Genomic DNA, 17,356 nt, shown 5'->3' with positions numbered 1-17,356 from the left:
CTAGCCTTATATCGATCGATGTTACCATTTGAGTCTTTCTTGGTTTTATAAACCCATTTACAACCAATGGCTTTAACTCCTTTAGGTAACTCAACAATTTCCCAAACTTGATTTTTAGCCATAGATTCTATTTCTTCTATCATGGCATTATACCAAAAGTTTGAGTTTTCATCACTCATGGCATGTGAAAATGAAATAGGGTCATCCTTAGGTCCAACATCAAAGTCAGATTCTAATAGGTATACATAATAATCACCAGAAATGCTTGGCCTCCTTACTCTTGAGGATCTTCTTAATTCTACAGTCTCATCCACATTATGTAGATATTGATTTGCAGACTCCACATTGACATGTTCCTCCTGAGGTGGTGGTAGTTCTTGAATTGATTGTTCTTCAAGGATATCTGATTGATTTTCCTGAAAAACAGTCAACTTATTTTGATTCACGGATGTTGTATCTGAATTCCGTGTTTCCTCCCACTCTATCTTTTGAGAAACATTACTCCCACTGATGTCAAGAGCCTCAATAAATTTTGCATTTCTAGCTTCAACAATTCTAGGTGTATGTGAGGGACAGTAAAATTTATAACCCTTAGAATTTTCTGCATAGCCAATGAAATATCCACTGACTGTTCTCGGATCCAATTTCTTTAATTGTGGATTGTAGACCCTAACCTCAACTAGGCAACCCCATATATGAAAATGTCTTAAACTAGGTTTCCATCCTTTCCATAACTCAAATGGTGTTTTGGGAACAACCTTAGATGGAACTCTATTTAAGATATATACAGAAGTTTTTAAGGCCTCACTCCACAAAAATAAAGGAAGATCACTATTGCTAAGCATACTTCTTACCATATCCATAAGGGTGCGGTTTCGCCTTTCAGGAACACCATTTTGGTAAGGTGAACCTGGCATTGTATATTGAGCAATAATCCCTTCTTCTTTGAGAAAATTGGCAAATGGACCCGGTCTTTGCCCTGACTCTGTGTATCTACCATAATATTCTCCACCCCTATCAGATCTTACAATCTTAATTTTCTTTTCTAATTGTCTCTCTACTTCCCTTTTATATGTTTTGAAAGCATCTAGTGCTTCAGACTTATTAAAAAGGAGGTAAAGATACATAAACCGTGAATAGTCATCAATAAATGAGATAAAATATCTCTGACCGTTCAAACATGGGGTACTAAATGGTCCACAGATGTCCGTGTGTATGATTCCAAGTATTTCTTCACTCCTCTTGGCACCTTTACTGGTCTTGTTGGTTTGCTTTCCTTTTATGCAATCCACACAAGTACCAAAATCTGAAAAATCTAGAGCCTTAAGGACTCCATCATTTATTAGTCTTTTGATTCTCTCTATGGAGATATGTCCCAATCTCCTATGCCATAACATAGAGGATGACTCATCAATAATGTTGCGTTTACTGCCAATATCATGCATAGTTAAGAGACTTTGTTCATAAATAGGATCTAAATTTAATTTATATAAACCATTGACTAAGATTCCTGAGCCAACATCTGTAGAGTTTTTAAACAAATAGACATTGGACCCAATAAAATTAAATTCAAACCCCAACTGTACTAGTTTAGATATAGAAATTAAATTTTTTGAAAATGAAGGAACATAAAAGGTGTTTGCAAGGTCTAAAATATATCCATTTTCTAAAACAAGTCTAAAGGTTCCTATAGCCTCGACATGCGAACGCATCCCATTTCCTGAATAGATGCCTTGTTCACTTCCCATCGGTTTCCTTAGGCTGAGAAATCCCTGCATGATATTGACAACGTGAATTGTAGTACCCTAATCAATCCACCATGTATTATGATGAGTATCTATGAAGTTAGATTCATAACACACTAGAGAATAGAGATTACCTTTTTTCTCGAGCCATTTTTTGTATTTTAGGCAATCCTTCTTTTTGTGCCCCTTTTTCTTACAGAAGAAACATGCATCTTTATTTCCATAAGGCTTGAATGATGCTTGCCCATCCTTCTTCCATTTAATTTCAGCACCTTTGCCCTTTTTCCCTTTGCCCTTTTTATGAGTCACAAAATGTGCACTCTCCAAATTTTCGTGTTTCAACCTCTCCTCTTCTTGTACACACATTGTTAGAAGTTCATTAATGGACCACTTTTCCTTATGTGTGTTGTAAGAAATCTTAAATGGTCCATATTCAACAGGGAGAGAATTGAGTATGAAATGGACAAGGAATGACTCTGAAATCTCAATTTCTAAGGACTTAAGTTGTGCAGCAATGTCCCTCATCTCCATTATGTGCTCACGCACACTCCTAGATTTGTCATGTTTCATAATTGACAACTTGTTCATTAGAGTGCTAGCTAATGCCTTATCAGAACTAACAAATTGTTCTTCAATGGCCTTTAAGTAGTCCTTTACCTTATCACGTGGAGGAATTGAACCTCTAATGCTCTTACTAATATGTGACTTAATGAGCATTAGACTTAATCGGTTTGACCGCTCCCACTTTTCATATGTAGTTTTTTCTACTAACGAACTTGTTTCAGTGGGCACGGGTGGTTCATCCACACGTAATGCAAAGTCTAGGTCTGTGCACCCTAATGTCAAGAGAATTTTGTCTTTCCAGTCCGAAAAATTATCTCCATTTAAAAATGGAATATGAGAAGATTCATTATTTAAAACAGATGAAACAGTAGCTGCAATAACCAAGAATAGGCATTAACGCTTTGAAATAAACACAAACTATAGTATGAATCAACCAATGTCAAATTCATAAACAAATCAAAATCTCCCTGTAGGTAAAGATCGTATTATGCATAAGATTTGTTTGTATATCTTCATAATAAGACTAGTAAATTTTGTAAATGCTTAAGGAAAAATAGATCCTGCACCTGTGGGTATTAGGTATCCAATTTTTCTAATAACCTTTTTTTACTGTTTTATTCTAATTAAGTCATATAAAATGATCACTTCCCTGTAGGGCAAAGTAATTACTATGACAACTTAATTGCAATATGAAATGCCATTATAAAAATTTCACATCATTATGTTTTTAAGATGCTGTGGCTATTCTTAATGCACAATAAAAGGCACTTTCCATCATTAAATCTGTAATTTCATAATGGCATAACATTGTATATATAAATAAGTAAATGTATATCAAACCAAAACAACACATGCCTTGATGGTAAAGTCGGCTATGCCAAACCAAGTACTGTGGGGTTCGAATCCCACTGCTGGCAACTCCCCATTAGTTGTGGGAAATTTTTTTTTTTTTTTAAGTGGCGCGTGTACTGGACGCGCCCAGTACGCGAGTGGGCTGCATTCGGTAGGGAACTTCATCCCCTACCTTCAGCCGGGTCTGAAAAACGGATCTGGGTCGGGTCTCACCCTAAACGGGTCTAAAAACGGGTTTTCTCATTTTTCATCAAATTTTCGCACTGAAACCCGATTTTATAACATGGTTTTGGTTCGGAATCATCAAGACTACTAATTTATGGGTTTGGAAACATATGGGTATTCAAAAACAATGAAAAGAAATCATTGTTTTAAAGAAAAATGGAATGGCCGAAAATCTTAATCTTTGTTTTTTAATGATTCCAAAATTGTAAAAATAGAGTATTTTGCACAATAAAAAACAACAAGATTAATCTTCTAAAACCACTAAAGCATCACAAACATTAAATTTTAAAGATCGGCCAAACCATGAAACCATACCCATTATGAAACTTGAAACCCAAAACAAAAATCTCACAACAACCATATTCCTAATACAAACATTCAATCATTCTACTAAAATTCAACAGATTGATACTAAACAACATGGCACAGAATCTGGCTCTGATACCACTAATGTAAGAAATTTGGGAGAAAATTATATAAACATAAAAGAAATACTAACCTCTGGCCATTGTTGTTTAAGCACTTGAATTGAATACTCGTTGAACGTTTGTAGAATTCACAATCCCAGAACCCTCAATTTGCAATCCTAGAACCCTCACTTTTGTTGGAGAGTGATAGATAAGGATTTTTGGCCTATCTGTTTTTCACGTTAAAAAGTTGTGATCGATGGATATCACAAGCTTGTCTTTTATATAGGCCAAGACCCCTATCCATTTATCTTACGTTGCTTCCTTCCATCAAGGGAGACAACACTTGGTGAAAAATAAAACACCTTTTCACCTTTAGTAGTTAACTGTACATTAATTACCCAAAGTTTTTAGTTTAATAAAATTTATATTTAAATAAGATACTATATACATATAATATATGTGACATGTGGGCCAACTTAAGTCTCCTGATATAAGATTAATTCTAATATTTTTATTTTTTATTTTTTATTTTTTATTTTTATTTTCTGATAGTTTTGAAGAACATTGCTTCAGCTGAAAGTTTAGAATGAAGGGTACTTTTCCAATTATATTTATAGCATAGAGTTGTATCCTAACCCAATCTAGAGATCAACCTAACCTAACCCAAGGTAAGTAGCCCGAGTCCAATAAAAAACCTCTGGGCTCCCTTTTAGTTGTACAAGTTGAAGACCAGGCTTGGGTAGGTTGGGACTCAAGGTTTGAAAACTTGGGTTAAGCCTGTGTGCCACATCCAACTGGACCAGGCTACCTAAATTGCAATTCTAAAAACTTGACCGTAACATTAAATTCTTAATCCCTTTGAGATACACTGCATAATGAATGGTATGAGATCCTCTCTATTTCAAATGAAATCAATATTATTTATTTTATAGTCAAGATTTAAAGTTGATCTATCTAACAATTTAGATCTATTTTAAATGTACCAACTTTAAATCATGACATTAAATAAAGAAAATTTATTTTAATTGAAATTGAGAGGATCCTTGTCCCTAGCCCTTAGATAACACTTACCTCAACTGCCATGTCATTATAACAAAACTATAATCAACCATTGAATCTGTATGAGTCCTAATGATTGATTTTAAAAAATAGATATAATAATTAACATATACAAGAGATATACATTTATATTACAGGTCTTCCCAATAATATCCACTATTAAAGAGGTAGCTCAATCGTATTTATTATGCAAATTAAATGCAAAATACATTTTTCGTGCAATCGGTGAAATAATCCAATTAGATAGGTGGTCTCCAAGAGGTAGCTCAATCGGTTGGGGATCACGCCTAATAAAGCGGAGGTCACTAGTTCGAATCCCCCCTCCTCCTCTTGTGAGAACATCTTAAAAAACAAAAAAAAAAAAATCCAATTATGTAGGTGAGCAAGTATAAAAAGGAAGGTCCTATATATCAAAGACACAACAAGTTTTATGCACTATGCTCTAAGGACTCCATAATCAATCAAGAGTCTTTTTATCTTAAGAAATATACTAATTTAGCCATATCGAAAGTATCCCCTAGCTGTCGGCTCATCTCGACAAACCTCTAAGCCTTTTGGTGAAGTAGTTTTCGGCACAGTGAACCCAGGGGAATTCGGGTTTTCGAGCTACGCCTCTCGTGATTCGTCTTTCTATAAGTCTTGTGGCAAATCTGCAAAATCAAAGCATGCATTAAGAGGATACACTGGGTGTTGGCCGGTAGTTCCTACTCCAATGCTTAAGTCAGTATGTGTATAAGTCAAGTATATGAATTCGTGGTTCCTCATACCTTCGGAGTGAGGCCTTTTATAGTTGAGCATGCGTAGGTGGTCATGATGGCCGGGAGGAAGATTTGGGATCTAGTGATAACGGCAGGAAGGGTTAATGCTTGTGTTCCTTCTCTTTATGACTAGTAGGAGGCCGTTACGTACGTTGATCCGAGGATTGCCTATACCTGCGAGGTGGTTTAAAGAGCAGGATCGTAACCGTCCCAACTATCCTGCTAGGCGCGGGCTGCCTATTTATCCGAACGTTAAGTGCGGGAGGTTCACAGTGATCCCATGCTTGGAATTTTGCTACCCGAGAGCGCATGGGACGACGTTGTCTTCATTGCTTTCCATCCGGGGCCTTTGGTGGGCCCATTTGGATGTACCGGACTTTCTTAGGCTCATGGGCTCTTGACCCATAGGCTTGGGATGACCCGTGGGCTTCTGGCGCGGGGTCTATGTGTAACAGTTACCCCCCAAATTCCTCCTGCCGAGACTTTGGGAGGAGAGAATTCAAACCCTTGATCTTCTGTTGGTGTTCTTTTTTCTAGGGTGGACCATTCAAGTGTCTTTTCATGCCCGGTTCCCTGTAGCCGTTTTTCTTGGCGTCTTAACTATTTATGGAACCTGACATTCGCATGTCCCGGATATTTCAAGATTTGTTGCAATCTTACGGTTTTCAAATCTTTTGTCCTTATTCACACAAATGCTTCGTCGCTTGTCCACATATTCTACTAGATGTGATTCCAAAACTGACGAAACGAATTCTGATGTGTGAATCGGTGCCTATGGTTGCATTTTTTGAAGGGAAAGTTGGCTCGAGTCTCTTCGGTTCAGGCGTGATTGGAGGCTCATGATGTTCTTGCATTAAATGCCTTGCACCTTGTCTGAGTTTTCTTCCCTATAAAGGTTTCGCCACCGATCTTCGTCGTTCAAGCCTTTTAGATTTCATCCGTTTCTCAAATCTTTAGAGCATTTGATTTTTCCAGTGGTCATGTCTTCTCATAAGCTTCCAATTCAGGTTGACGAAATCGCCAATGAGCAATCATCGGAGATTCCTTTGGTTCGCCATTCAGGCAGCTCTTCAACTAGAGTGCGTTCGATTGGTGAAGGATCTCCTTCATCTTTGCGTTTAGACTTTGTGCGCCGGCAAAGATCCTACTTCTCGGTGGAGGATGAGAGGGTGCTTTGCCATAACTATGACATACCCTCATCCGTTTCGCTGTATTTTCCTGATGGCTCAACTAGAATGGTCAGTGGTCATGGGGAAATCTGGGTTCATGAGCGTATGTTCATGGCGGGAGTTCGTTTGCCCTTCTCTCCTATAGTGAGGGAGATATTGTCCTTTTTGGGGGTACCACCTACACAACTTATGCCGAACGGCTGGTGTTATTTCATGGCCACTCTCCTATTGTGGCCTTCTATGTTCTCGGGAAAGACCCTATCAATCCCCGAATTTTTTAATATATTTGGGCCCCATTTTTACCCTACTTCCGAGACGAGTACTGATGCAGCGTGACTTATTAGGCTGCAGCGAAGAACAACAATAAAGCAGCAGATAACTAATCCTAGATCTTGAGTCTATCAATGATCTAAGAATTCTTCTAAAAACAATAGATACTCTCTAAAGTTTAAAGGAAAAGAGGAATAAACTCAACTCTGAGTATTCTCATTAATCAAAATCAATAATAATCAACAACTGAATTGTTAAAGGCTATAAGCATATATTTATAGCCCAAGACTTCTAGCCCTAAAATTACAATAAAATAAAGTTGGTTTAGAAGTCTATGAAAAAAGACTAAACCAAATAGAAGACTAACAAAGAACCTAATTCAAAATGAAAGACTGAAAGATAAGATAGAATAATAAACTAACAAAGAAACCTAGTTTAAACAAAAGACTGAAATGTAAAGTAGGATAAGATAAGATAAGTCGTTTTAAACTATATCTGCATCATTCTTCCTACGTTGGAGAGAATTCGTTCTCAAATTCGGCTGATTCTTTCCATGGTCCTTCGGATGCCCAATCAACTCATTCTACTCGCCGTTCCTCAAGATCAAGATGAGGTAACATTCCACAATAAGCGTGACGCTTCTCATCATCGAAGTACCTTAATGTTTGTCGTGAAATCCCCACACACCCCTTTGCTGTGTAGACTTGTCATGCTTCTCTCGTGCTTTGCTCTTCCCACAAGCCATAAGAATCCCCAAAGAACTCATAAAGACCCTTTCAATCTTCGATAGAAAAGTCTTCTCCACCATATAGATCTCATCACAATTTTGGTTAGAATAATTTAATAAAATAGCATCTATCCCAATGAAATCAACATAGTCAATTGGCTCAATACTAAAATTGAAGACTTTATCTTCGGGGCTCTTATCAGGCACATGATATGTAGAATTGTCGTCAAAAAGTGCAAAACTATCCGAAAGATTTATCTCTTCCAAGGGTTCCTCTTCGCTATGAAAGTTGCAAAACTCTCCGAAAGACTTACCTCTTCCAAGGGTTCCTCTTCTTCATGAAAAATTGCGATACTCTCTGAAAGGTTTACCTCTTCCACTTGTACCCCCAATTCTTCAAGCTTTTTAGGACTCTTGATGTCGTGCGGATGAATAGGAACATTAGACCCCGGATCTAAATCAAGTTGAGGTTGACATTTCTCGCAATGATGGCCCTGCTTTTGGTAATTCTGCTCCGACCACGTCGACAAATCTTCCCAACAGCTCCTTTATCGGCCCCGGCACCTCTCCCTTGATGCTGCTTTCCTTGTCCGTCAACTTCTGCTTGGCTACAAAGGATTGATCATCCCCTTGTGAAGGTTTTGGCTCCGCCCATTGGCTATGTAACAACTTCAATTTGGTTTTACTAAACATGAAGTTGTACGTGTTCTTTGTTTCATCATGGATAGCAGCTCTATCATATTTCCATGGCTTTCCCAACAATAGGTGACACGTATCCATGTCAACCACATCACAACACACATGATCCACATATTTAGCTCCAATAGAAAAAGACACTAGACAACGTTTAGAAATTGTTACCTTGTTTCCTTTCGTGAGTCATTCCAACCGATAGGGAGTAGGATGTCTCTTGGTCTCAAGCCCTAGCTTCCGAACCACTTCCTCTGAGACTACATTCATACCACTCTTTGGATTGATGACAAGCTTGGCCACCTTGCCTCGCATGGTGCATGTAGTCTGAAGTTGTCGGTATGTACCTCCAATGTATTGGGATACCGATTGATGCTTGACCTCCGCCATCTCCCAAGACACCTTTTTTTTTTGTAGGAATTTTCTATTTTTTCTTTCTGGGTGTCGAACTTGACGCCTACGTCCCGTGATATAGCAAGGGCTTGTGTCAATGGAAATTCCTTCCGCACTCCGTGCCCCGCATAAGGATTGACAGGTTCACCCTTGACAATAAATTTGTCTTCCTCCCCTGCGTATCTTGGTTTTGGTTGACGACGACAAACGCTCGGACCATCCATGTCAGCCAAGTGATCGGTAGGGACCCCGTGTTAGGTGCACGCACGGCCCTCCTTCTGCACGGTTAGACCATCAAACCTCTCCTCCATGTGCTGCAAACGAATCGCCGGTTGCTCCTTACGTGCTGTCTCCGTGCGCACGTGCACCTTGTTCATGTCTGCCAGACGGTCGCTCCTCCCCATTCATGGAAAGAAAACTGGAGCTCTGATACCAACTAATGCAGTATGACTTAGTAGGCTGCAGCGAAGAACAACAATAAAGCAGCGGATAACTAATTCTAGCTCTTAACTCTATCAATGATCTTAGAATTCTTTTAATACTCTCTAAAGTTTAAAGGAAAAGAAGAATAAACTCAACTCTGAGTATTCTCATTAATCAAAATCAATAATAATCAACAACTGAATTGTTAAAGGCTATAAGCATATATTTATAGCCCAAGACTCCTAGCCCTAAAATAACAATGAAATAAAGTTGGTTTAGAAGTCTATGAAAGAAGACTAAACCAAATAGAAGACTAACAAAGAACCTAATTCAAAATGAATGACTAAAAGATAAGATAGAATAACAAACTAACAAAGAAACCTAGTTTAAACAAAAGACTGAAATGTAAAATAGGATAAGATAAGATAAGCCGTTCTAAACTATATCTGCATCAATTACCTTCATGGTTCACGAGAAGAACCAATTTATCGAGGTTGGAAAAACTTTCTCCAACAACAAGCAGTGGGCGGAGCAGTTCTTTTACATATCCGGGACTTGGGAGGCGTCGATGTCCAAGGTTTTACCCGTTCAGCATTCTGTTCCTCGGGAATGGGGAGTCTTTCTAGAAAGCTTTAAGTATTTTTCGGTTCTTCCATTTTCTCCTTTACCCTTCCTCATACGTTCTTACTTCCCTTTCTACTGCAGGGAAAGAATGTCTTGCGCTAAGCCCAGAGCAGCAAGGCCGAGTTAACCATATCTTGGAGTATTCTCAGCTCCCCGAGAATCCAAATCGGATGCTTTTTGGTAGCATCGTTAATGATTCCACTCTTCGGGAGTGCTTGGGGTACAAGATTCCGGTGGATAAAGTTGTCTGGGATCGTCAGAGGAGCCCTAAGAGATCCAATCCAGCTAGTGACAAGGCGGTTTCGAAGTCGCCTGCTCGGGCTCCGAGCAAGAAGAGTCGAGCGCACAAGAATGTCTCTTCTTCGGGGAGGTCATTTGTGACTGCGACATCCGCTTCAAAGGATTTGTGTCCAGCCTCCAAGCCATCAGGTTCTCATGGTCAGGGCCAGGTTTCGTCGGCTCCCGAGTCTGCGATGGACCCGCTAGTATTGAAGAGGAAGGTTGATAGGGGTAAGGCACCCTTCGAACCCCTTTCGAAGAAAGGACGAGCGGACAAGTCGCGGGACCTCCTGGATGTATTGTCTTTTGTTTGGTCTGATTCTATGCCGATAACTTTTTGTCCTCCCTGTGGGTCGAGCGAGGCGTCATTGTCTATTCCTGCAATGGAGGCTGCTCCCTTCCACATAGTGCCTTTGGAAGTGCGACCTCGAGAATCGGGGGAACCAATGGCCGCTCGTCATGAGACTTGTACTACCTCTCCTTCCGAGGATAACCCGGTTGACCTGCCGGTTGGGCCTTCTTATTAGCCTCCTGTATACCGAGGGCAGCCGATCAGGGGGGCATTCCGGGAGGAGTTCTCCGATTATTAGGTCTTTGGCCTCAGGTTTTGTGGGAAAGCCTTTGTCGGCAGTTATTAGGCTACTTCCAGCGGACTATACCCGAGGAGAGGGTCGACTGACTCCAGAGATGTTCGTGGATAAGCTGATCCATTGTCATTACATGGTAAGTCGTTTATATCTGATTTGTTGCCTTTTCCGAGTGCCTTTACTATTTCTGACGTGATCTCCTTTCCTGTAGAGCTCCACTCTTATCGCAAGTTGGTATAAGGAGTTTCAGGAGGGTTAGCGAGAGTATGTTGATGAAAGAGTTGAGTTGCGGGGCTTAGTTCAGAAGCTGAGCCAGAAGCAAGGGGCTTATAGCTCTTAGGACTCTAGTTCCGAGGTAGAGAATCTCCGTCATTTGTTGGCAAGGAAGGAGGACGAGCTTTTAGCGACCCAATATGGGCTTAGTGAATCGAAGCTAGCTAACGCTCATCTTCAGAAGTGCTTGCTGTCGCCGAGCGGGATGGTCGAGAGTTGGCGAACCGGGTTACATAGGTGGAGTCTATTGCTGCCCGATTGGTTGCAGAGAATGTGAAGATTGCTGAGGAGCTTTCTGAGGTTCTGGTTTCTGAGGAGGGCTTTCAAAAACGTTTCGAGATGCTTGAGGCTCAAATATCTCAATCGGAAGATGCCCGTGAGAAGCTTGTAAGTGATTTGGAGGCATCCCGATCCAGGTGCGATTGATTTTGTCAAGGGTACCGCAATTTGAAAGCTAAAGCGGTTCGTAATCTTGCGGAGCTGTCTTTTGTTCCTTGGCTTCGGGATTTGTAGTGGGCCCGCGAATTTCATTGGGGTTTTGAGAATTATCGGTACCTCACCGTTCGTAGAGATCATTTTGGCATTGACCTTGCCACAGTGGAGTCAAATTTTTTAGAGGTGCCAGCTGCTGCTATTGACGAAATGGTCGATGCAGGCCGGGAGTTGATTCCTGACGCCCCAGAAGTTAATGTGCATGGGTTTCGCCCGGAAGCGAATTTACCCCCCGAGCCCTTTGGTCCCGAGATTCTCATAGATGATGATACCGATGAATCCCATACTTAAACATTTTGTTTTGTTTTGCATAAGGATTTTTGCTCCTTACTTATTTGAACTGCTGTTGGTCTTCTTGGTATTTTTTCTTTGAATGCATATCTGAACTGTTGAATGCATATTCTAATGTTTTGATATTTCTGCGAACCTTTAAATGCCCTTGTTATTATAATTTGGTTCTGGTAGCCGGGTGTCCTACCCCCCATGGCCGAGGATTGGAATGCATTGTGATCCTCGGTCATTAAGTACCCCGTTAGTCTTTTGGTATTTGTCGTTTCAGGTTTCGAAGTTTATCATTATTGCAGGCACGGCCTCCAATGGCGGGACACATGGTGCGTCACCGTTTGAGTTTCCTAGGTGATTCTGCACGGGATGTCTCGCTGCATTTAAAGGTGATCTTTCGTTTCTCAAGGGTTTATGCACAATAAATACCCCTTGGGGTAGAAAGAATTCTTCATTCAACTAGCTGTGCTTCTTTTTCTTCAATTCCTTTCCTCAAGGCTTCTGTTTACTCATCTGGGAGTTTGGCGGAGACAGAGTCATCAGCTGCTTCCACCTCCCCTTTGTTTCATGGGAGTGTTGCGTCTTTATCTCATCCATCGACTGAACGGCCTCATTCTTGTGCTCCTAGCGATTTCAAGGCGGAAATTGCTAAATTACGCTTGCTGTTTGAGGCATAGGAGCAGTGTTTGGTGTATCGTTCCAACCAGTTGGCAAAGTTGACAGCCGATGTCGAGGTGAAGGATTATCAGTAGCCTGGAAAGACAGGCAGCTGGAGTCACGAGATCGACAAATTGTGGATCTTGAGGCTTATCTCATCAATATTCACTAGAAAAGACGGGAGAAAGCCTCCAATTTTTATTCTGCCACCCGGCTATTTTTGAAAGAGGAAGAGAAGTGTCGGAGACTTCGTAGGAAATACTGGCTCTGGAAGGCTAGGGCTCTTGAGAAAGATGGCTCACCGAACGAGGGCCACCGTTGGTAGCTATTGATATAAACGGCAATGGCCCTTCCAGGGCTGTAATTTTCTTGTTCATCATATTCCTGGGTGATTGCTCAAATGTGATTTGTACAACATCATTTTGGACGTAGAGTACCAGATCGAGCCTAGATGTGATATCTTCGGCGTAGTTAGATAAACAGGGGTCTATTGTAACTTGACATTTCATGTAATTGATCTGACTTGGTCCATTGTAATTGAATCTTCTTGTGATGTAAAGTCTTAAATGAAATGGTTACCTTTGACTCCTTTGTTGTATTGTGTCTTTTGGCTTTGTTTGCTTGTTTTGTCGTGTTTGAAAATCTCATGTTTGATGAATCCTCGGTCTTTTTGGTAAGGGCCCTGTCGGGTTAAGGTCTTACCCCCCAGTTCCCGGAGTGGGCATTTTTTTTTGCTGAGGGTTTACTCCCTAGTTTCCGAAATGGGAGATTTTTTTTGCTGAGGGTTTACTCCCTAGTTCCTGAGGTGGGAGATTTTTTTTTTTTTTGCTGAGGGTTTATTCCTTAGTTTCCGAGGTGGGAGATTTTTTTTGCTGAGGGTTTACTCCCTAGTTCTCGAGGTGGGAGATTTTTCTTGCTGAAGGTTTACTCCCTAGTTCCCGAGGTGGGATATTTTTTTTTGTTGAGGGTTTACTCCCTAGTTCCCACAGACGGCGCCAAACTGTTGAAGTAGTTTTCGGCACAGTGAACCCAGGGGAATTTGGGTTTTCGAGCTACGCCTCTCGTGATTTGTCTTTCTGTAAGTCTTGTGGCAAATCTGCAAAATCAAAGCACGTGTTAAGAGGATACGCCGGGTGTTGTCATGCGGTTCCTCCTCTGATGCTTAAGTCAATATGTGTATATGTCTAGTATGCGAATTCGTGGTCCCTCATACCTTCGGAGTGAGGCCTTTTATAGTTGAGCAAGCGGAGGTGGTTATGATGGACGGGCGGAAGATCCGGGATCTAGTCATAACGGCAGGAAGGGTTAATGCTTGTGTTCCTTCTCTTTATGACTGGTAGGAGGCCGTTACGTACGTTGATTCGAGGATTGCTTGTACCTGCGAGGTGGTTTAAAAAGCAGGATCGTAACCGTCCCGACTATCCTGCTAGGCGCGGGCTGCCTATGTATTCGGGCGTCAAGTGTGGGAGGTTCACAGTGATCCCATGCTTGGATTTTGGCTACCCAGGAGCGCATGGGATGACGTTGTCTTCATTGCTTTGCATCAGGTGCCTTTGGTGGGCCCATTTGGTTGTAACTGCTAAAGACTGGTAGGAGGCCGTTACGTATGTTGATCCGAGGATTGCTTGTACCTGCAAGGTGGTTTAAAGAGCAGGATCGTAACCGTCCCGACTATCCTGCTAGGCACGGGCTGCCTATGTATCCGGACGTTAAGTGCGGAAGGTTTACAGTGATCCCATGCATGGATTTTGGCTACCCGAGAGCGCATGGGACGACGTCATCTTCATTGCTTTGCATCGGGCACCTTTGGATGTACCGGGCTTTCTTAGGCTCATGGGCCCTTGACCCGTGGGCTTGGGATGACCCGTGGGCTTCAGGCGCCGGGTCTATGTGTAACACCTTTCATCTTTGAACTTGTGTTGGGAGGATAATCCCTTGAAATGGTACTAAGCAGTCCACGAATTTCAACTCTATTAGAGGTAATCCTAAACTTGGTGGGAATAATAATATTCCATGCTACATTCCAGAGAAAAAGCTTGAGTCTTTCATGATTTAAGTTTAATTTCCAAATGGCAAACTAGGTGGAAGGAGAGAGGAAAGGAGATGCAGATGGTTTTTGGTTTAGGAGCAGACCCTCCTAAAAGGGAAGGAGTACCCGGCCAAAGGAAAGATTGGTTGTAATGAAATATTATTCTGTACATCTATAGATGTTCATTACTCATTTTATGTAATGCCTATTGTACATTTAGGGACAAAATCAGGAAATTTATTTAGGAGAGCCGAATATAATTTTAAAATAACATCTTTTTGTCTATCCGTAAGTCCCTACTTAGGAATATGTGAATAGTAAAATATTCTAATGAATATGATAGTTAAAATATTTGTAGCGTATATAGGACCTAAATAAGTACAAATTGGATTCTGACACTATTAAATACATGTGGTTAACTATTAAAATATATATATATATATATATATTAGTGTTTAATTATTGAAAAAAAATTAAATATATATTTTTAATAATAAACATTCATTTAAGTTTACTAATACAAAACACTAGTACGAATAGAAAGGAAAATAAATAAATAAAAAAGTACATCACACAAATTTGCTCACAAAAGATAAAAATAAAGAAATATATCACACCAAATTCCCCTTCCCCGTGTACTTAATTGGCATTAACAAAAAAAAAAAAAAAAAAAAAAAAAGATTCTCATTAGAAGTGTAGAGAGAAAGCAACAATATATTATATGACTGGAGGAAAAGGATGGATGGCGGGTGAGTAATTAAGAAAGATCTTTCTTGGATCCGGAAGAAAAATGTTTCAAGAAAGATCTCGACTTGAATGATGACATAGACATCCTAAACCACAAAAGAAGTGGAAGAAACACGAAATATCCGCCAAAGATACCAAACCAGGCTATAATCCGAGCATTTGATAATAATGGAGATGAAAAGCAATAGCAACAAAATAGGAGTCCAACGAGTACGGTGAGCAGCCATCCAATAAAATCGGGAGGGACGAGGAAGAAAAGTGTAACGTTTGTCAGGTAAAAGACGGCAGTGTTTATTCCGTAAAAGACTCCCACAAATTTGTCTCGAGATTCACTGTCAGGGTTGAACCGGGCTGTGCAGTTGAAGTGACCCGAACCGGTAGCGTTGATCGGACTCGGGGATCTGCAGCTGAACTCATTGGGTTGATCAGCGCTGAGTGCTACCGGGTAAGTGACCGTTATTAGCAGGCCAGCAACGACCAACAGCGCATTCCGCCTCTCCTCTGTTAGAACTGTTTGCCGGCGACGTATTCCTACGTAAAACTTCACAAATATTGTTATAAAAGATCTTAAATAATGTTCAAGTCTAGTTGTTAAACGCCTCACACAATGTTGTCGTAGAATCTTTCCAATCCGTTGGTTGTCCACCTGTGTTTGTTGGCTTTGGAGTTCCAAGATGCCAAGCACCGTATGACCCTCTAAATTCTTTATATGAACTACTGATCCAACATCTAGTAACCTCCACACTAGTGGTTCACGATCCAATAACCACGACACTACCTGCAAGATGCAGAAAATTAGTAGAGATGCATATATAATTACTGATCCAAATACTTGAATAATGTGGCGTCTCACATTGCCTGAGGATGAAAATGTACTTATATATATATTCACACCTTTTTTTTATATTAACGCTTTTTAACGTAGTGATGGGCATGATCTCATAAAAACTCTGCACTTAAACGAGCGCGAGAATAGTAATAGAATATTTGACCTCCTAGAGTATCTGGTTTGAAAGAGCCAAAAAGAGACGTACAATATTGAGTGTCACTGATGGGTGGAGCGTTACATTCGCCCCAATTAAGTAAAAATAAAAACCCAAATATTGCTATAAACGAAACTTTAGAACCCATGAAAATAAAAGTAAAATATCACACTAAAAGCTGAAGTAAAATTTTGGGTCACCCAACATGATAGAAAACTTGAGTGGAAAGGACTTACCTCAGGTTGATTTCTGGATACTGCAACGTGCAAAAGAGTGTTGCCGTCGTCATCCCGCCCATCAAGCAGTTTCTCTTGCAACAATTTGGCATCTTTAAAACAAGCCCGCCCAAGCCATTGTACTAGGTACCAAAAAACATCAATCATGTCATATTTCAGGGCTATATGCAAGGCATTCTCTCCTCGAATTGTCACATCTTCAAGAGACTCGGTGCAAGCTTCTAAAAATTTCTTCAAAAAAGAGAGGTCTCCTTTTTGAATTACGTAATGCAAAGGAGTGACACCCTCTCTTCCTCGGACACGGACAAAGTCCTTATCAAAATCAAGTAGTCGGTCAACCAATATGGCTTGTTTTCTTTGCAAGATGTAATCTTTTTCAAAATTAAAAGCATGGTTTTGCAAAGCAATGTGAAGAGGGGTTAAGCCATATTGGTTAAGCTTCCTAGCAAACGAGGGCTTTAAGCCCATGATCTCCCTGACGAAAGGGATGTGCCCGGCAGATACAGCTATGTGTAAAGGAGTGTCAACAAATGGAATCTTATCGACCCTATCCAAAACATGTGCATCCTTCTCTATCAATACGTACAAGGCATCAATGTTTCCTTGCTCAGCAGCATCTCTCAAACTCCTATCAATGTTTCTTTGCTCGGCAGAGTCCCTCAGACTCCAATCCATTTTAGGAGTAGTACGTGATATATAGTAGTCTGAAAGTTAAAAGGAAATGGCTTCTTTTTCTTTTTTTTTTTTTTTGTCGAATTGTAGAAGGAAATGGCTTTAAATGAGAAGATTGGGCGTCCTCTATTTATAGGATTGGATATCGATATCAGATCTGCACACCTCACTGAAGCAACGATTTTTACGTTGTTTGCCAAACATGAAGCA

At 40.4% G+C, this 17,356-nt stretch overlaps 2 protein-coding genes across 2 annotated transcripts; both read right to left on the bottom strand.

The window, feature by feature from the left end:
* Positions 1 to 1,693: 1,693 nt before the first annotated feature.
* On the bottom strand, positions 1,694 to 3,895 carry LOC148586921 (uncharacterized). The gene is made up of 3 exons (XM_088514398.1): positions 3,886 to 3,895; positions 1,880 to 2,680; positions 1,694 to 1,772 (listed from the first exon to the last, which is right to left on the bottom strand). Exons 1-3 carry the CDS (start codon positions 3,893 to 3,895, stop codon positions 1,738 to 1,740), a joined length of 846 nt encoding a protein of 281 aa, XP_088370524.1. The 3' UTR covers positions 1,694 to 1,737.
* Positions 3,896 to 15,260: 11,365 nt separating this feature from the next.
* Positions 15,261 to 17,149, bottom strand: LOC132174201 (ankyrin repeat-containing protein BDA1-like). The gene is made up of 2 exons (XM_059585892.2): positions 16,475 to 17,149; positions 15,261 to 16,033 (listed from the first exon to the last, which is right to left on the bottom strand). The coding sequence occupies exons 1-2, from the start codon at positions 17,147 to 17,149 to the stop codon at positions 15,266 to 15,268; spliced, it is 1,443 nt and encodes a 480-aa protein (XP_059441875.2). The 3' UTR covers positions 15,261 to 15,265.
* Positions 17,150 to 17,356: the final 207 nt, after the last annotated feature.

Source organism: Corylus avellana, chromosome 3, assembly GCF_965113065.1.
Source record: "Corylus avellana chromosome 3, dhCorAvel1.hap1.2, whole genome shotgun sequence".
Classification (NCBI taxonomy): domain Eukaryota; kingdom Viridiplantae; phylum Streptophyta; class Magnoliopsida; order Fagales; family Betulaceae; genus Corylus; species Corylus avellana.
Note: the sequence above shows the minus strand (reverse complement) of the source record. Positions and strands in the feature narration are given on the sequence as shown.

Bases quoted from the DNA above. Each gene is read 5' to 3' on its own strand.
- LOC148586921 (XM_088514398.1), bottom strand. The intron at 1,773-1,879 runs GTAATCTCTATT...AATATCATGCAG, and splicing joins AAAATGGCTCGAGAAAAAAG to GGATTTCTCAGCCTAAGGAA.
- LOC132174201 (XM_059585892.2), bottom strand. From the start codon at position 17,149: ATGGATTGGAGTCTGAGGGACTCTGCCGAGCAAAGAAACATTGATAGG. The intron at 16,034-16,474 runs GTAAGTCCTTTC...TGCATCTTGCAG, and splicing joins TATCCAGAAATCAACCTGAG to GTAGTGTCGTGGTTATTGGA.